The sequence below is a fragment of the Ictalurus furcatus genome, chromosome 17 (assembly GCF_023375685.1).
Source record: "Ictalurus furcatus strain D&B chromosome 17, Billie_1.0, whole genome shotgun sequence".
In the NCBI taxonomy this organism is placed as follows: Eukaryota; Metazoa; Chordata; class Actinopteri; order Siluriformes; family Ictaluridae; genus Ictalurus; species Ictalurus furcatus.
The window spans coordinates 12,861,943-12,882,936 of record NC_071271.1 but is presented as its reverse complement, the minus strand read 5'-3'; the positions used below and the strand labels follow the sequence as shown (position 1 = coordinate 12,882,936).

General features: G+C 40.4%; 1 protein-coding gene across 6 annotated transcripts; it reads right to left on the bottom strand.

The window, feature by feature from the left end:
- Positions 1–2,720: 2,720 nt before the first annotated feature.
- Positions 2,721–12,756, bottom strand: slc13a5b (solute carrier family 13 member 5b). Of its 6 annotated transcripts, XR_008388280.1 has the most exons (14): positions 12,321–12,755; positions 11,912–12,031; positions 9,301–9,429; positions 9,019–9,155; positions 8,682–8,893; positions 8,357–8,534; positions 8,103–8,225; positions 7,808–8,020; positions 7,561–7,667; positions 7,360–7,451; positions 6,802–6,963; positions 4,980–5,117; positions 4,573–4,768; positions 2,721–4,119 (listed from the first exon to the last, which is right to left on the bottom strand). XR_008388280.1 is itself a non-coding variant. In XM_053647306.1 (13 exons), the coding sequence occupies exons 1-13, from the start codon at positions 12,381–12,383 to the stop codon at positions 4,643–4,645; spliced, it is 1,800 nt and encodes a 599-aa protein (XP_053503281.1). In that variant the 5' UTR covers positions 12,384–12,755; the 3' UTR covers positions 2,721–4,642. The 6 variants fall into 6 exon arrangements, 3 of the variants coding, with proteins under 3 accessions (XP_053503281.1, XP_053503282.1, XP_053503284.1); XM_053647306.1 differs by having other exon boundaries at positions 2,721–4,768; XM_053647307.1 differs by having other exon boundaries at positions 2,721–4,768; positions 8,357–8,531.
- Between the last annotated feature and the right edge of the window lie 8,238 nt (positions 12,757–20,994).

The window sequence follows — 20,994 nt, the reverse complement described above, 5'->3', positions numbered from 1 at the left end:
AATGTGTATGGAGACAAGTTACTTGTTAGATCATAAACCAAGTACCCTACTGGTCTGGAACTTCCCTAGCTACAGACTCACAACCTTTAACATTTACCACAATGTTATAAATCATGAATAAAGATTACATATCAGTTATATGACTTATAAACTTGAACTACCAAGACAATATTGTTTATGTCCCACTTTTCATGTTTCTCTGTTGAAACCCCTTGGTCCCTGAACCTCTAGAAGCACCCTTGGATTTGGGAATACAACCTGCTTACACCATATGAGAGATACTGGATTCCAGATGGAATCTGGAATGGGATGTAGGATGCAGTATTTGATTGACTGGGAATGATACAGCCCTGAGGAACGATGCTGGGTTCCAGATCAGGGCATCCTGGACCCTGTCCTGAACAGTTAATTCCATACTTTCCACCCAACGGACCATCACCATATGCCTGAGATAAACAAGGTATATCTTTCTCATAGTGTTTCTGTCTCCATTGTCTCCAATGAAACACATTCCATGATACTAAAATAAGAAAAAAAAAAATGATCACATGATCAGTCATATGATCCATGTTCACAAGTCTCTGGACTTTTAAATAGTTATACCTGTTCACTATCACACACAATCCTATAAAAAACCTGGACAATCTTCAATTCTTTGAAATGCTTACTTAAACCTTTAACAGTAACATTACTGAGCTTTTATTCCATGACAATTGTATAACTGATTTTTACTGTGTTTTGCCTAGTTGTCTTTTTTGTCTGTTTGTAGACCCTTTGCTAATCTCAGGTTCCTGATCTTTGTCAGTAAAACCTGTCTTTGTATCCAAAAGCGTCTGTGAAAATATTTGTGTACGAACATCAGTTGTTCAAGTATACTTCCAACATACCTCATCTCTAAAGACTGTTCCAAAGTTAAAGAAAAATACAAATTGCATGAAATTGCATGACTGGCTTCACATTAAATACTGTAAGTGGGTAAGCGGTATTTATAGTTCACAGTGTACTTTCCACATTGTTGATGTTCTTGGCCACTGTCGTGCTTTGGTCACTTTTGTCCTGTGCTATAAAAGCAGCATAAGCTTGACCAAACTTTAAATTTTAGTTACATCAAGATCCCTTTGAAGTAATGAAATGCATTTTTAAAAAGTCACTTGGCTGAAGAGAAGTACTGCACCACAAAGTTACATAATGTTTAACAAATAAGCAGTTAACAAGTGATTGTATGTGCAGTGGCATCGCCTTGTAGTCTGGGTTCTACATTCATGTTAGAGATCATAGTATATACAGTACAGTATTTCTACACTTCCTACACAAGATTTAGATGCCTGTTATAATTCACTAAAATACGTCTAAGGTAATGTAATGACTATTTGTCTTTAACCATCACACTGTAACTTCAGTTAGAAACATATTTTAAATTAAAAAGTAAATTGATTTGATTGAGTTGGTACAGCACATATGTTGGAAAAATATAACAAAATGGGAGAAATTAGAAAACACAAGATACAAGGAAATAATAGAGAAGACAAATGAGTAATGTAATGATCTGTTTTTATTAAAGTTCTTGCATCTCTACTTGCATCTGTTCTCCAGCAGAAATGGAAGGCCACATTTCTTTTACATACCTGACTTAGTGCATCACTTTAAAGAGCCAATCATGAAATCACTGAAACTAGTTTTTATTGCAGTGATTTTGTTTCTTTTAAGATTGACTACATTTTGCAATATTTTTAATGTATAAACTCAAAATTTCAATAAATAAACTTAAACTGTATAAAAACCTACAAGACACAAAATATAATTTCAATCAGACATAAACTTATAAAGTTTTTTGTTTGTTTGTTTGTTTGTTTGTTTTTTTAACAAACATATTGACACAGGTCACATGCTCCCTAAGCTGAGACCTTGGTAGGGTCTCTACCCTATAAATACCATACAGATTTTATATGTACAGTTATAAAACAGTATAACATTTCATACAGCACATAACAAACAGGTATACTGATGGAATGCCCTGTCTATAATTGTTAGGCTGCTTAGGAAAATATGTTGATGGCAATGATGAGCACTGGCTTCATTCAAATTAGCAAGAAACAAAAGTGTCCTCATTGGGATTTCTAACTACATTGCAAACAATATAAACTTACAGTACTAAATCTTCCTTAATAGTGTGAACAATAACACATTATGAACTGAATATTACTAAATATAAGCTCCACTTTTGTGTATTAATAAATATGACTATTAACATTAAAATAAAAGAGTCTATCAGAAGAAATTGTACAACACTAGCACAGCAGGAGGTGTTTAGAATGCTGGCAAGTGAAGCTTAGTCTTAAAAAACAATCCTCAACACAAGACTCATAATTGCACTTCCCTGGTGACACATAGACTAAGATTTAATGACTGTTTTCTTTCTAAATGCATTACATTTAAAGAAACACTAATTAAACCCTGGCATCAATGACTTGGACTTTGATTTCTGAAATATACAGTGGTGCTTGAAAGTTTCAAATTTTGTGCTTAAAAGTTTAGAATTTTCTGCATTAATATGACCTAAAACATCATCAGTAAACTGTATAAAAACCTACAAGACACAAAATATCATTTCAATCAGGGATAAACTTATAAAGTTGTTTTTACAAACATATTGACCCTCTTGACACAGGTCACATTCTCCCTAAGCTGAGACCTTAGAAGGGTCTATGATACAAAATAAATACCCTACAGATTTTATTTGTACAGTTATAAAACAGTATAACATTTCATACAGCAGATAACAAACACGTATACTGATGAAATGCCATGTCTATAATTGTTAAATTGCTTAGGAAAATATGTTGATGGCAATGATGAGCACTGGGTTCATTCAAATTGACAAGAAAAGAAAAAGTGTCCTCATTGGGATTTCTAACTATATATAAATATTATGAACTGAATATTGTATTAACAAAGCAGGAGATGTTTAGAATGCTGGCAACTGAAGCTTAGTCTTAAAAAACAATCCTCAACACAAGACTCATAATTGCACTTCCCTGGTGACACATAGACTAAGATTTAATGACTGTTTTCTTTCTAAATGCATTATATTTAAAGAAACACTAATGAAACCCTGGCATCAGTGACTTGGACTTTGATTTCTGAAATATACAGTGGTGCTTGAAAGTTTCGAATTTTGTGCTTAAAAGTTTCTGCATTAATAAGACCTAAAACATCATCAGATTTTCACACAAGTTCTAAAAGTAGGCAAAGAGGACTCAATTAAACAAATAAGACAAAAATATTATACTGAGTTGTTTATTTATTAAGGAACATTATCCAATATTACATATTTGTGACTGGCAAAAATATGTGAACCTCTACGATTAGCAGTTAATTTGAAGGTAAAATTAGATCAGGTGTTTTCAGTCAGTGGGATGACAATCAGGTGTGTGTGAGCTCCCTGTTTTATTTAAAGAACAGGGATCTATCAAATTTTGATCTTCACAACACCTGTTTGTGGAACTGTATCATGGAATAAACAAAGGAGATTTCTGAGGAAAGATTTTTTGATGCTCATCAAGTTAGAAAAGGTTACAAAAGGATCTCTAAAGAGTTTAGACTCCACCAATCAACAATCAGACAGACAAGTGGAAGAAATTCAAGACCTCTTTTACCCTCCCCAGGAGAGGTCGACCAACAACAATGATTTCAAGAGCAAGATGTGTAATAGTTTATGAGGTCACAAAGGAACCCATGGTAAATTCTAAGCAACTGAAGGCCTCGCTCATGTTGGCTAATGTTAATATTCATGAGTAACACTGAACAACAATAGTGTGACTGCTCTCCAAAAAGAACATTGGCTGCCCGTCTGCAGTTTGCTAAAGATCACATGGACAAGCCAGAAGGTTAATGGAAAAATGTTTTGTGGCTGGATGAGACCAAAATAGAACTTTTGGTTTAAATGAGAAGCGTTATGTTTGGAGAAAGGAAAATATTGCATTTCAGCATAAGAACCTTATCCCATCTGTGAAACATGGTGGTGGAAGTATCATGGTTTGGGCCTATTTTGCTGCATCTGGAACAGGACGGCTTGCCAACATTGATGGAACAATGAATGCTGAATTACATCTTTGAATTCTAAAGGAAAATGTCAATGATTAAAGAAGAATAAAGTTACTGATCGGTAGTTACAGGAAATGTTTAGTTGCAGATATTGCTACACAAGGGGTCATACCCGATACTGAAAGCAAAGGTTCACATACTCACAGATTTGTAATATTGGATTGTTTCCTCAATAAATAAAAGAGCAAGTATAATATTTTTGTCTCAACTGTTTAATTGGGTTCTCTTGATCTATTTTTAGGACTTTTGTGAAAATCTTGCATATATATGATCATATATATGCAGCTATGTAAAAAATTCTACAGTATATCCACAAACTTTCAATCAGCACTGTACAATCCCAAGAAGATGAAAGCATGCGTAAATGCTACTTAGTGAATTGGGTAATTTGTGTTAATAATAGGAGCTGTAAAAAAAAAACAACAACACATGACTAGCCCATCACAGATGGAGTATAAAAAAACTCACATTTGGGCTCTGTTATGTTGCACCATTTATGTAACTGTATTTCACTCTTCACTTGTGTCTGTCATGGCTTTCACAAGCCTGTGCTGTTGGCCCATGTAGGGAAAGTGTCCAAATGGAACATTGCCTTTCCCCAGGTGTTGATGGCCACTGTGATGCAGAAGATTCCTATAATGTTCATCATTATGCCGGCCCTTGCCTTGAATAGATGAAAACCACCAAATGATTAGATCATAACAAGAACAAACTCAAAAAAATTGATAGTAGAGCATATGTGACCTAAGAATAAATGTATGGTCAAGGGTAAGGTTGTTAATAGTACTCAAAACTCAAAAGTGCACAAATTACTAACCAATCAGACTATTTACAGCTTTCAAGAGCATAATTATTATCTAAGAGAAACAACTCACCATGTCCGACACCTTGAGGTAGCCATAGGAGAATACAATAGCATTGGGGGGTGTTGCCACGGGTAACATGAAGGCAAAAGAGGCACTGAGTGTGCAGGGCACCATGACATACAAGGGGTTCATTCCAATGGAGTGTGACTAAAATGCAAAAATGAATCATTATATACATGACATTTGGTTAAAGCTCTACTATAATTCTCTAATTCAGATCTGTAATTTAAATGATGGTTTTCTTTGCTGTGAGCTGTTATTTAGTGTGTGTAATTAAGCTGGGATCCTTCTGGATGTTACATCCAAGACTGACTCATGTCTGTAATAAAGCAGCCGGTCCTCAGAACTATTGCACAACTGGGGAGCAAACCATAACATAACAGCTGACACATAGTAATTTAAGCTTTTGAGACATGGCTTAGATCTTTTTTGGGTGTAAAAGAATGGAGCTCGAGGTTTTCGAGGTGTGTGTTTGCATGATTGTCATATATATAAAGATGTGCTTAAACATGCTTAAACAGGAATGGCCATAATTAAGGCAAGACACTACAGGTAGGAACAACAATTTTAATCATGTCAGTCATTTTTGGTGGATTTAGAAAGTCTTCTCTTAAACTGTAGTAATAAAAACATCAAAATTCAAGAGAAAAATGTTTATTTCACTGTTTTTGTTCCCTCGCATCCACCGCATGTGATACTTTTTTGAAGAACGCTTTAAGTTCCACCATTTCATATATCCCTGAAAAGCTTATTCCCTGATATATATTTTTAATTCATGTCTCATTATGATATAAATATTAATTTCCTTTATAAATTGTGTTTTATCGCAGTTTTTTATGAATTTTTTTTTCTATTTTCAGAACCAAAAAATCTCTCTTTCTAGATTACCTACATTCATGAAATGTTGCATGTTTATTCCAGTCCCTAATTAGAAAAATACTATGCAAGGTATTTCCTTGAATAAACAACAAATAAATAAGGAAAGTATGTTCCAACATACATATCTGTAAATGCCATTCTCCTGATAGCATCTTCACAGTGAAATGAACATTAATAAAATAAAGAGTTGATTTGTGCTCTTAGTAAGTATGCAAATTTACTGTGTATTTAATTACATGAAGCCTCATTTGCATAAACAAGTATATTTATTTAATTTTAGTTCCAATACAAAATACTTGTAAAATAATATCAGCAATCAACTGGTATATATTGTTTGCTATGTCAATAGTTTTAACTAAATTTCCCTATTCACATATAATGACTTAAAAGAAAATAATATTTTCTCAAGCACTTTTACAAAATTATTTGTAGATCAAAATCAGTAAGAAATCAATATGGATACAGAAATAGTATATGTAAATGCTCTTGTTCCTCATTAACTCTCATTTTCTACCTCTTTTTACTGCTCTCTGTCTCTCTGTTCATTTATGAATGTCACTGCTGCCTGAATGTCACTCCTGCCTGGTTCATTTGCAGCCAAGTCTCACTGCAGAGCTTTGTAAGTTAACTAAAGAACAGCAGAGTAGTGCAGTTTGGGGAGAGCAGAAGGACAATTCGGTTGCCTGTGAGCACAGATAGGCAGCTGAATTGGGCTACTTGAGAACTTGGCTGTCTAATGAAGGGGCCTCTAAAAGGGACTGAAATAATTCCGTGAAAAATGAACGGACAATCGGGTGTTGTGGATCTGGGTTAGGGTCGTGCTTCAATGCTTGTTTTCACTGGCAATCACCCACATACGGTGTACACTCACATTGATCTACTACTACTACTGCTACTGCTACTACTACTACTACTACTACAATAAACTGCTTTTTTTTAATGTTGTCCTTACCATAGAGGCCAGGACAGGGAGGAAGAGGGTAGCTGTGGCCACATTGCTGGTGCACTCAGTGAAAGTGGATATCAGGAGACAGAGGACAATGGCTATGGCCCAAGGAGGAATACTATGCAGAGGTGTTAAATGATTTCCCATCCACCGGGAAAGACCTGATTCCTTGAGCAACAACGACAACAGTTCAAAAATAAGATGAATTTATTTATAGATTAAGATGATGGCATCTTACAGTATGAGAGCAAGTTATTCCGAATTTTTGACTGTGGCATAATCCATTCATATTTGAACAAATAAAACACATCTATTCAATCTATACTTTGTGAAAAAGGGTTCCTCAAGGGTTCCTGAAGAATGTTTAACAGTTCTAGCTAAACAGGTTCTATTTGGAAATCTTTATAAAAAAGGAAAACCAATTTTTAATTTACATACAACCTTTATGGCTTCTTCCAGAGGGACATACCGAAAAGCTCTTAACTGAAAAGTCCTTCATTAGAAAGCAGTATGCAAAGGTACACATTAGGTAGGAGGAGAAAATGGTATATGGTTAAATATTACCTCACTCCCTTTGGCCAGTGCAAATCCTCCCCCAAGGAGCAGAACTATGTTCCAGGGCATTTTCCTCTGAGCTACCTCCCATGTAAGCAGAGCTGGAGAAATATGGGGATACCCAGAGACAAACAAAGCCAATACTATGAGTCAGTGACATGCACTTCACTTCATAACTCATCATTTTTGCGGTAGTAAGGTGTCTCCCACCTGGACCAGGACTAGCTGTTGGCCAGCAACAGAACATTGGTGGTGTTGATGGCAGAATGAAAAGAAGCACAGCGATGAAAACTGCCACCGTGGCATCTGTCACATACCTGATGTTTTAGTAACAATGGGAAATTACTCTGTATTCAGTACCATATTTAATCCCAACCATATCCATAAGCCACAGTTATTATTTAGTGAAAATGCAACAAAGTAAATGAAAGCTTTGCAAGCACAATGTAACCCATACTCAGCCTCTGAGTTGAATGTGTGTGTGGCCCAGCCGGCCACAAATCCGGGATCCCGGGTGAACCACAGGACCACAAGTAGAATGAAGAGAGCCAACACACTAAACTCTCCAAATGTCATGGGTCCCAGCAGCCGGTGCTGCTCTCGGATCACATTATACGCCGCAATCTCTTTCTCTGTCTTCACTGCCTTGCAACCCCATGTCTTCCTGAAGCTGGTGGAAGGAGGGCAAGAAGAAACAGACTGTTGGACTCGGTTGTACTGGATAAACAAGGGTTAGCATTAACAACACTTACTTGAACCCCATGAAAAGAAACTGCAGCCACAGCCAGGATGAAGCTAGCATTATGATCATGTTTGGAAATGCAAAGCCAAACCAGGATGCAAAATTGATGACATCACCATTCTGCGGAAACAGTCTAAGGGAAAAGGGAAAGACAATCACTTAATGTGATAATAGTATAAAAAAGTTAACAGACTTGTAGAGTGAGAAGGAAAAGAAATTCTTTAGAATTCAAGGTTATCATCAGTACTTAGGTGTGACACCCACTGGTTCATTTGTCCCTTGAGTACCAGGTTAGGGCCTGTGCCTGTGAGCGTGGCCGTTCCCCCAATGCTGGCAGCATAGCACACACACAACGTCATGCCTTTACATATCTGTTTTCTCTCTGCTGCTTCTTGATGCCTGGTTGCTTCAGTTGACATGTTCAGACCACTTAATACCACTGCTGGGCAGAAAATAATCATAGCAAACAAAGATCTCACATATTAAAATACAACACATCTGAAAGCCATTCTATTAGGTAGGGCTGAAAATGGTGAAATGAATTATCCCTATCTTGTATAAAATACATAACAATGGCCACATATCTGACCTTGCCCGTGTTTTTGTTTAGCAGACTCATTGTTTTGTGTGTCTGAAGCCTGGTTGGGCTCCACGCTGGAGTTGAGCGGGATTGTTTCTATTTCCTGGTTGTTCAGTTGCTCCAGGACTGCCTGCACTATGGGAACCATCATCGCTGTGGTTGCGGTGTTACTGATCCACATGGAGAGGAAAGCTGTAACACCCATGAACCCTAGCATTAGCCTGTGTCCAAACACAGGAACAACGAGAAAGAAAGAAAGAAACTTCAAATAAAAGCTGGCAACTTCTTAAGAACTCTATGGGGAAGAGACACTACGATTGTTCTACTTTAATTAGTGGTCACCTACAGTGCTGGACGCACTCCTACGAAGAGCAGCACTCGGAGAGCAATGCGCTTGTGTAGGTTCCAGTGCTCGACAGCTACTGCCACCATTAGGCCACTCACAAATAACATATTAGTGTCCTTCAGATATTGAATGCACACCTGGAGAATGACAGGAGAATAAACAGTTCATTTAACACCCATAATTCACTGGAAAAAAAGCACCAGATCAATGTGGTACAATAAACGAGTGATGTGCTGAAAGTTCAGATTAGAGATTCAGATCGGAGCCTAAATACTGAGACACCTGTTTTGACTTCATGATGCCGAACAGAGGAAAGAGGAGAGCAGGCAGCAGAGAAGTCACAGCCAGAGGGAGAGCTTCTGTACACCAGTACACTGCCATCAGTGAGATCACGTAAGCACAGCTGGCCTCCTGGAATACACACAGTCATCAGACCACACACTCAAATGATCTCAAATAAGCACCTCTGGAAAGAAAAGTTCAAGATTTTAAAAACATTACACCTGGAACCCCTGAGAGATATTTGCTTGTCCCTTAAAGTTCTATGTAGAGACTTATAACTAAGTAATAATCTGGAAAGACCTTTGTAATATCACAGTCTAAAACTGGATTTAAAGAGAAGCAAATTAATAAATGAATCACATGTAAATGAATCATACGTAAATGAATCACATGAAAATGTATCACTTGAACATGAATCACATGAAAATGAATCTCATGAAAATGAATCACATGTAAATGAATCATACGTAAATGAATCACATGTAAATGAATCACATGTAAATGAACCATATGAAAATGAATAAATAAATTAAAGACAGAAACTTATAACTGACACTTTAGCTATCTGAAATGGTTCCAAGCAGTGCTTAATTTGAAAAACATGAGGTACAGCAAGGAAGAAATGATCCAGCAAGTGGTGACAAATTGAAAAGGTCCTAGAACATATATACAACAGTGCTCCAAGCTCTTTGTGTAATGCAGTAGTGTAGAATGCCAAGATATGCCACGATATAGGGCTAACAGACTATATATTACATGTTACAATGAGGGATTACAACAATAACATTTCAGTTTGTAGTTCAGAGTCAGCTGCATATTTCCTATATATTAAGCTTCACAAAATGCATTCAAGCTCTCAGCAAACGTTCTCCTCAGAACATAGGGCCTTACAAACATACATTATGACCTCTAAACAACATAACATGAATATAACAACATAAATACTGATATTAATGAAAAAAAATCTTTCTTAGCTTGCCTGATTATATAAAATACTCCACAACATAGTCATGTAACTAAGATCATGTAACAGTCTCCTCCTTATGTTACAATTTCCTCTGGTCATCTCAGACAGTTCAGTGTCCTTTAGAAACTTGTTCTCAAATAGGGGTCTCAGGACCTCCAGGGGTTTCTGTAGGTTTTTTTTGTTTTTTGTTTTTTTCAGTAGTGAAAATTTTAATCCACACAACCATACACAACTATACATTATTATATTTATTACTGAGTTATTATTGTTATTAGCATGTTTGACTAGACACTTGAAATGAATGGGTTTAATCCAAACCTCAGTAACCAAATAAGTACGTAATAATAACTTGGACCTAATATGTTCTGTCTGCAGAAAGTTCAGAAATTAAAACAGAATGTAAAAAATAATTTTTAAAAAATATTTGAATAGTTTAATTATTCATATTATGTTCACAAATTAAATATGTGCTGAAGAGAGTCCAATTAAATATATTTTTCAGTTAAAAGGTTCCCTAGCTGCAAAAGGTTTGAGAATTCCTGGTTTAAAAATCGAGAAACACACATAATGCACAGGTTTGAATTTTGTTTGCAGTGGGCCAACAAGTTTCATAAATGGAAATGGTGCCTCCCTTGCTTTATTTTATTTTTTTTTGCATCTTGTTATTCCTCATCATTTTTGATTAGAAATGACAAATTCAGCTGCTTTTTGTTGTTACCATATCTATGATAACTCAAGTAAACCTTTATTATAATCACCAGTTGGTCATCACATTTTTTTTAATGGAAGTGACCATAAAGAATGATCATTTATTCAAATTATTTTGTATAATTATTACTTTATTTAATTTTGTTTTTATTAAAGGAGAAAAAACGGCAGAGGTGCCTGATCCATGTAAATAGGTTTAAGCAGATGTTTAAAGTAGTACTGGTTACAAGTAGGGTCCTTTTAGAAAGCTAAGAACTCTTAGCTATCACAAAGAACCGTTCAACAACCATTGATGGGGTTCTTGTTTCTAGGAGTGTAGTATAGATATTAAATGCAGTAGAGTACAGTGTGATACAGGCATTTATACAATGATACAATAATCTTTGGTTCATAGTTTTTACTACATAAACAGTATATAACAGCAGCTAGTTTGGGGCAGCTTTCATCAAGAGTTTAAAAGTATTATTTTTTATACATTTTAAACATCAGAAGAGAAACATGTATGTATAAAAGAATGAAAGATTTAGAAATAAGAATGAGTAGTCTGTAGCTTGATGCATTTTTAGGTCTCTATACTAATGCCACTTGAAGAAATATTAGAAGGGGAAATCAACTATGTTTTTGCATTCTGATAAGCAATCTTCAATATGGAATTAAATACTACTACTACTACTACTACTACTACTACTATTACTAATAATAATAATAATAATAATTAAGAGACATGTGACATAAATTTGGTTACCTCAACACACAACTGAAATAATGCTGAACTACATTCAGCAGATAAAAAGTTCAGAAGCTGCAGTTATGCCCTTCTGAATGGTCTTGATACCCAAAAGGATGCCACACAACATTGCCAGATGCCTAATATAAATAAACGTAAATAAATTTCATCAACATCGTTACATCTACCAAAAGGTGGATTTAACGTACCGTTGTTCCCACATATAGTGGAAGTGGAAGCAGTATTAGAGGCGTAAAGAAAATAATTATGCCATTCTTTAAGGTCCAGATGGATTTCAGTATGGGTGACATCTCCAAATGAAGAGAGATCTGAGGTAAAGAAGTAGCACACACTTTTAGACTTTTTAAACTTAGAGAGAGAGAGAGAGAGAGAGAGAGAGAGAGAGAGATGGCAATGAATGAATACGCACTCACTGACGCAGTGAACACTCCCCCAACATATGACAACTTTAAACCTGGCAATATGCCTAAAAAATTTTCTGATTCAAATTTATACCTGCAGATTATTCTGTCTGTAATTGTATTCTGTATCCTATCTGTTAAACAGGAGCTGCTGGCGCCATTGTAAACTACACTAAGTCTACTACAGTACACTTACATGCTTTTCAGTAGAGTAGTATGCAGTTTTGGACGTAGCCTCACTCATTGTTTTGATGAACATCTTTCAGGATCCATGCCGAATAATAACTTGAGTTACATTACAGCACATCCTTGTGGAATAAATGCGACATTGCTTTGGGCTGTTACTTGCATTGTCGTGACTGACCTACGTGAAGTTGCCCGCCCCCCCACCGAACGCAAAACGTCGGCAGAACAGTCACACTCGTTTGTTCTCCGTTTGTACTGGTTTGTGCCGTAAAAAGTTTCGTTTACAGCATTCAATTTGCTAACGCAAACACAAAACACTCAACGATATTCTATCAAAACCAAGTTTTCCGACATAACTTTTTGGTGGAACTACAAGCAGGTTATTTTAAACTGTATGTAGACGAAGCGTCTCGTTACCATGGTTATCAAAGTCATGACGTCTGTGATGTAAACGATACAGTGCAACAGTTACGTTCGACGTTCGATTTCTATTGCGCAATCTTTTGTGAGCAGCCAATCGTAGCGAAGAAGGCGGGACTTGACGTTTTACGGGTGGGAAAAATCATCCAGGGAGAAATGTTATGGCGGTAAACTACCTAAATTCAATGTCTAATATTTTAAAAACGAAACCAGCACAAATTAAACTTTTAGTGGCACAAACGGAGCACAAACGATTGAGACTATTTGGGGTGAATTTGGAGCGTGTGGGGGAGCTGAGTGACCCCAGAATGACCTATAAATATTCTTTTAATATCTCCAGAACCGAAGCAGCACAAACGAACATTTTTACGGCACAAACCAGCACAAACGATTGAGACTATTTTGCCGACGTTTTTGCGTTGGAGGGGGCAACTTCACGCAGGTTCCGTACTGTGCTCCTACATATCTATCTGAGCTTTTTCATCTTTACAATCGTTCTCCAGCTCTCTAGTCAGCCCCACAACAGACTATCACAAATGGGTGGCAGGCCCTTTAGAAAATGGCCCCCAAACTAGGCAGTGTCCTGCTCCAATCTCACAGTGACTGCACTTCTGTTGCTTCCTTCAGATCTTTGAAATCTTTGAAAAGTTTTCTTCTCACAATATTATTATTGTTTTTCTACACCTGAAAAACCTGTTTACTCTATTACTCTGCATTTACATTTATGGGATTTGTCAGACACCTTTATCCAGAGCCACTTACAAAAACAGACTCATGCCAGTTCACTACATCAGGGATTAAGAATACCATCACAATCCTGTTGATAGGTCTACGGACTGCTGCTTGTGTTATAGGCCTACAGTTAGCTGCAAAGATGAGATTCGAGAATCATGGTCATTATTCATTATTTAGGGGTCAGGTGATCACAAAGTAAGACAAGGTAATCATAGGCAAATTCATACTCAGGGCAGCAGACGGTAGAGGAACCTACTGGACTACCGTCTGACAAAGACAGTGTTAGCGTCTATTTATAAACAAGAGGTGGCACCGTCATGTCAAGGATGAGAGCATCTGAGACCGTGAAGGCAGAAGGGGTCAGACTAGTCATGGAACCAGAGTCAGGAGCAGGGCCTGTGCCAGTGTATGATATGAAACAAAAATAGGAACAAGGACAGTGATAGATGTGAATAAGGCTGCTTTTATTTCCAGCAAATTTCTTAACATTTGTAAATATTTGTATTAACATAAAAAGGTTCAACAACTGAGACATAAACTGAACAAGTTTCCCAGACATTTGATGAACAGAAATGGAATAATGAGTCCCTGAACGAAGGTGGGGTCAATATTAAAAGTAACAGTCAGTATCTGCTGGCCACCAGTTGCTTTAAGTACTACAGTGCGTCTCATCCTCATGGACTGCACCAGATTTGTCAGTTCTTGCTGTGAGATGTTACTCCACTCTTCCACCAAGGCATTTGCAAGTTCTTGATCACATCTGGGGGGACACATGGTTACATGTAATTTTCTACTGCAAGGACGATCAGCTGTCCTTCCTGTCTCCCTGTAGCACCGTCTTAGGCGTCTTACATTACAGACATTGCAGTTTATTGTGTTGAACACATCTGCAGTCCTCATGCCTCCCTGCAGCAGGCCTATAGTATGTTCACGCAGGTGAGCAGGCACCCTAGGCATCTTTCTTCTGGTGTTTTTCAGAGTCAGTAGAAAGGTCTCTTTAGTGTCCTAAGTTATTGTAACTGTGACCTTAATTGCCTACCTCCTGTAAACTGTCAGTGTCTTAAGGAGTTTATGGTTCACTGAACAAGCATGAAAAAAGGGACGTTTCTTTTTTTGCTGAGTTTATATTATAGGATATTTCTGGGGCTGTTAAAGTGCTAATTATTAATAACAAAGATGAGTAATTGGGGTTTTTATAAGATATGAAACATTCCTGAAAAAGAAGATAAAATGTTTCTTTAACATATTCAGGTTTTTAGTACATAATAAGACAGGCAATGAGTGCTGTTTCATGTGTTCTGAATATTACAATTAATCTGAAGGAAAAGCCTGTATTCCTCAGCAATGTCGTGCTTTAATTCAGCTTTATGGTTTAAAATGTCAGTCACTCTTAGTTTTAACTAACTGCAAATTTATATGTTCTATTAATGTAGGAGTACAAAACTGCATTTTCTAGCAACATTACTTTGAATGTATGCTCTACAACCAAAATGCAGAAATCCATCCATTTTCCATACTGCTTATCCTACAAAGGGTCACGGGGGAGCCTGAAGTCTATTCCAGGGAACTCGGGTCGACCGCGACCTTGTGTAGGATAAGCAATATGGAAAATGGATGCATTCCTGCAGTTCGGGTGTAAAGCCTACACTCAAAGTAATGTTGCTGGGTGTCCCCTGGATAATCGCACACACATTCACACACTATGGACAATTTGAAAATGCCAAACACAGTTTGTTATAAGACATGCCTAGAGTGCATGACTTTGGACTAGGGAAGGAAACCGGAGCACCCAGAAGAAGCCATTAAAGAACGGGAAAAATATGCAATCTCTGCGCACACACAGCCGAGGCGGGATTCAAACCGCCAACCCCAAACATGCCCCCTGAAACCAAAAACCTACATTTATCTTCAAGATATCAAGAAGTCTTATCATTTTCCATACACAGATTACCCATCCTGATCACCCGACTTACAATGATTGGTTCTGAGAATGTTTGTTTTTTGGTTCCTTTTTTAATTCTTAGAGCTAGAGGCGTTTTTCTTAGTCGTTTGGTTTCCAGGAAAAATTTCTTCACAGAAATCTAACGTTCACGTTTCGCCTATGGTTTAGAAAACGTTCTTTTAAAAAGCCTTGCTATAACCTTAGACGAACATTCATCTAACGTTCTGGTAAACATTATATGATTGGACTCTCTCAGGGGCCTTGCACTACATCCATTAAAACGAATTCTCTTCTAGTGCTAGCAAAAACTATTATATTTCCAGGAACACAAGTATGACTCATTGCAAATGCACATTTGCATACAAATACCGGTCACAAACCTCGAAACGGCACGGAAGCAGGAGCGGGCGGCGGGGGTAGAGCGTAGAATCGGGAAGTTCAAGAAACGTAGTCATAGGGTAAACAAGGGTCAAGCGATCGGGCGAACAATACAAACGGGGATAGGCAGAAAGCGTAGTCGAGACAGAAAACAAGGGTTGAGGCTCACGATAAACAAACAAACTAGAACGGCTTGGTAACGCAGAGAAAGGAGCTACTGAGCGTATACTTCGCGTATAAACTGGGTGAATGACTTCCCTAAATACTAGCGGTGAGTGTGTGTGATTGGTGCCAGGTGTGACTGATCAGAACTCCGGGGATGGTGAGCGCAAAGGGCTCACTCTGGGAGCAGAGTTCTTTCTTGGCCTCCCCCGGGGTCGTGGACCAGGGAGATGAGGATGAGTTGCGTGAAAATCCTTAGTAAGCTGTGGATCCAGTATATCCTGCTTGGGAACCCAGCACTGTTCCTCAGGTCCATAACCCTCCCACTCGACCAAATACTCCAGCTTGCCCCTTCTGTGTCTAGATTTGAGAATGTTCTTGACACGGTAAGCCGGTTGTCCATCAATTTCCAGAGGGGTCGTAAGAGTTTCAGCTGGTACTTCGGTGGCTAGTGGACCGTTGACAACAGGTTTGAGACGTGATACGTGGAATGAGGGGGAGATGCGGCCGTGTCGTAGCAGTTCCAGATGGTAAGTGACTTCATTGACTCGCTTGAGGATCTTGAATGGTCCAGTGTATCTTGACGTTAGTTTTTTACAACTATGAGCTTGTCTCAATCCTTTGTGGACAACCACACCCGATCGCCTGGTTGGTAATTAGGGTGTCCTTTGCGGTGGTGATCTGCTTTGTGCTTGTACATGTCTCTGGTCTCTTTCAGGCATCGGTGGGTGTCAGCCCAGACACGCTCGCTACATTCGAACCAATGGTCAACGGCCGAAGCTGCGGTGGGAGTTGCGTTCCACGGGAACAGTGGAGGTTGGTAACCTAGCACGCACTGGAAAGGGGTGAGATTGGTAGCTGAATGACGTAGTGAGTTCTGGGCATACTCGGCCCATGGCAAAAACTTGCTCCAATCCTCTGGGTTATTGGCACAGAAAGTACGGAGGAATCGCCCCAATTCCTGATTGATTCGTTCAACTTGTCCATTGGCTTGTGGGTGATATCCAGAGGTGAGATTCACTGTCACTCCCATCTTGGTCATGAAGCTGGACCACACTCTGGAAGTAAACTGCGGGCCCCTGTCACTGACAATCTCTTCCGGAATGCCGAAATATCTGAACACATGCTGGAATAGAAGTTCGGCTGTCCCGAATGCAGTGGAGAGAGCGGGTAATGGAATGAAATGTACGGACTTGGAGAACCGGTCCACTGTGACTAGAACTGTGGTATTTCCTTGGGATCTAGGCAGGTCTGTTATGAAGTCTACGGATATGTGTGACCATGGGCGTTCAGGTATAGGTAAGGGCTTGAGCCTCCCAGCTGGGAGGGTCCGAGGTACCTTATTCTGTGCGCAAGATGAACAGGACGTCACCACCTTGTGTATATCTCCCTCCATATTGGGCCACCAGTACTTCTCTTCTAGGAGAAGGTGTGTGCGTTGTGTCCCTGGATGCCCTGTGCCGAGTACCGTGTGTGCCCAGATGATGAGTTCTTGGCGGTACTCCTCGGGCACAAACAGTTTGTTCGAAGGACACTTTACGGGTACTTGTGACTGGGGAATCTGCTCTAGCTCATGGTCCAGATCCCACTCTAGCGTGTTGAGAATACATGAAGGATGAATGATGTACTCTTCATGCTCGTTGACACGTTCTGTGTGGTCGAGACGAGACAAGAGCATCAGCCTTTGTGTTTTTGGACCCGGGTCTGTAGGATAAAGTGAAATGGAACCTGGTGAAGAATATGGCCCATCGGGCCTGGTGGGGTGCGAGTCGCTTTGCAGTGCAAAGGTACTCCAGGTTCTTGTGGTCTGTGAAGATGACAAATGGATGTGTAGCCCCCTCTAACCAGTGTCTCCACTCCTCCAGCACTAACTTAACTGCCAAGAGTTCACGATTTCCCACATCGTAGTTTCTCTCAGTGGGGGAAAGCTTTCGCGAGAAGAATGCTACCGGATGGAGCTTTGGCTTCTCTCCAAATCGTTGGGATAGAATGGCTCCTACCGCGGTCTCTGACGCATCCACCTCCACTATAAACGGTCTGGATGGATCCGGATGTTTGATGATGGGTGCAGTAGTGAAGGCTTTCTTGAGTTTGTCAAAGGCGGATTGGGCAGTTGAATTCCATGACAAACGTTTGGGTTTCCCCTTTAGCAGGGATGTGAGGGGGTTGGCGATGGCACTGAAATTTCTGATAAACTTTCTGTAGAAGTGCGCAAACCCCAGGAACCTCTGTAGTTCTTTGATCGTCGAGGGTGTGGGCCAGCCTACTACTGCCTGGACCTTTTCCTGGTCCATGGAGATCCCCTCGGGGCTGATGACGTATCCCAGAAACGCAATGGTGGTTCTATGGAATTCGCATTTCTCAGCTTTAACATATAACTGGTGACGGAGCAGTCGTTGTAGAACTTGGCGGACGTGGTGAACATGTTCCTCCCGGGAGTCAGAATATATCAGAATGTCGTCGATGTAGGCGATCACATGGCGTCCCAGCATGTCACGCAACACGTCGTTAATCAGACATTGGAAAACCGAGGGAGCGTTAGAGAGCCCATACGGCATGACCTGATACTTATAGTGGCCTGAAGTTGTGCTGAACCCAGTCTTCCATTCATCTCCCTCTCGAATCCAGACCAAGTTGTATGCACTGCGTAAGTCCAGTTTCGTGAAGATGGTGGCAGTGCGTAATTGTTCCAGAGCGGCTGGTACTAGAGGTAGTGGGTAACGGTACTTGACGCAACACTGGTTTAGTCCTCGGTAGTCGATGCATGGTTGTAAACCTCCTCCCTTCTTCTCCACGAAGAAAAACCCCGCGGATGCTGGAGAAGTAGATGGTCGTATATACCCTTGGTGCAACGCCTCCTGAATGTCCTCCTCCATGGCCCTTTGCTCGGTGACCGTTAACGAATAGACTCTCCCTCGCGGTGGTGTAGTGCCTGGGAGCAAATCGATTGCGCAGTCGTACTCACGATGAGGAGGTAGTCCGCTAGCCTTCTTCTTACTGAATACTTCAATGAGGTCGTGGTAAACACTGGGGATCAGAACGTTGTCTGCCTTGTCCGGGCTCTCAATGGATGTGGACGCTAAGGAGATCACAGGGACTTGAAGACAGTGATTGATGCAGTGAGCTGACCAGCTAGTGATCTCCCTTTGATTCCAGGAAATTTGTGGATTGTGATGTTCGAGCCAAGGAAGACCGAGAACCACTGGATGCCGGGCTGTCACAATGACATGGAACGTAATCTTCTCCTGATGAAGAGCGCTGGTGCAGAGATTAATAGGTTCGGTACAGTGGGTGATTAAGCCATCTCCAATGGGGGCCCCATCAATGGCTTGGACACGGCGGGGGGTGCTGAGAGGACGAACGGGGATGTTATATTGGAGTATGGTCTCTTGGTTAATGAAGTTCCCCGCCGCTCCAGAGTCGATCAGCGCCTCTAAAATACAGGAAACACTTGAGTAACCCAATATAACGGGTAATACGAATGCAGACTGGACTGAGTACTGGGCAATGGGTTCTAAACTTACCCCTGGCTGAGGTTGTCTGGCAGTTTTGGTTTCCCCTCGGGTAGAGCGCTGTTTGAGAGGGCATCGTTGCACGAAGTGGCCCCTCTCGCCGCAGTAGAAACAACAATGTTCACGGCGCCGTTGTTCTCTCTCCTGCATGCTTACCCGGGTCTGGCCTAGCTGCATGGGTTCGCTAGGGCTCTCAGATGCCGGTGCTTCCGCCTCGCTGCGTAGGGAGCGGCGGCTCCGTAGCAGACGATCTAGGCGGATAGCTACGCAGATGAGCGAGTCAAGGGTCAGCTGATCATCGCGGCACGCCAGCTCCGTTACGATGTCAGCATTTAATCCCCGGCGAAACATAGCTTTTAGAGCGGGTTGATTCCATCCACTTCTAGCGGCCACAGTACGAAATTCAAGAGCATAATCCGCCACACAACGTGATCCCTGCACCAAGTACAATAAGTCCTCCCCAGTCTCCCGGTTGTCTGGAGAGTGATCGAATACAGTGCGGAAGCGTGACGTCAACTGCTCATACGTGCTGATACGGTTCCCCTCCTGTTCCCATTCCGCGGTAGCCCAGAGGAGAGCTCTCCCGGTTAAAAGTTCCATGAAGTGGATTATCCTCTGATTCTCCGTCATGTCTGGGTACGTGGAAAAAAACAGGGAGCACTGGAGTAAAAAACCTCAACAGCGTGCCAGATCTCCATCATACTTCTCCGGCGCTGGAGTGGAAGGTAAGCGTGGGGTCGGCGCCGTAGAAAGCTGCGCGGCTTGGTTTAGCCGAGCTACCTGCTCAGTCAGGTGGGCGAGATGATGATCATGTTCACTAATCATCCGGCCATGTCCCTCGATGGCTTGTGGCCAACGATCTCCCGCTGCTTCCATTAGAAGGCGAAGTTTTCTGTCACAAACCTCGAAACGGCACGGAAGCAGGAGCGGGCGGCGGGGGTAGAGCGTAGAATCGGGAAGTTCAAGAAACGTAGTCGTAGGGTAAACAAGGGTCAAGCGATCGGGCGAACAATACAAACGGGGATAGGCAGAAAACATAGTCGAGACAGAAAACAAGGGTCGAGGCTCAGACAGACAGACAGACAGACAGACAGACAGACAGACAGACAGACAGACAGACAGACAGACAGACAGACAGACAGGAACGGCTTGGTAACGCAGAGAAAGGAGCTACTGCGCGTATACTTCGCGTATAAACTGGGTGAATGACTTCCCTAAATACTAGCGGTGAGTGTGTGTGATTGGTGCCAGGTGTGACTGATCAGAACTCCGGGGATGGTGAGCGCATGCGTGCATGAGAAGCGCGTGTTGCATCTTGGGAATTTGAGTTCTGATCGGACCGGGCTGTGACAATACCAAACTAATCTTGCTACAACTTGGTTGTAATAATAATAATAAGAGGAGGAAGAAGAGGAAGAAGAAGAAGAAGAACAACAACAATTATAACAACAATAATGACAGTAATAACAACAACAACAACAACAATAATAATAATAACAATGATGATACTACTACTTCTACTACTACTACTACTA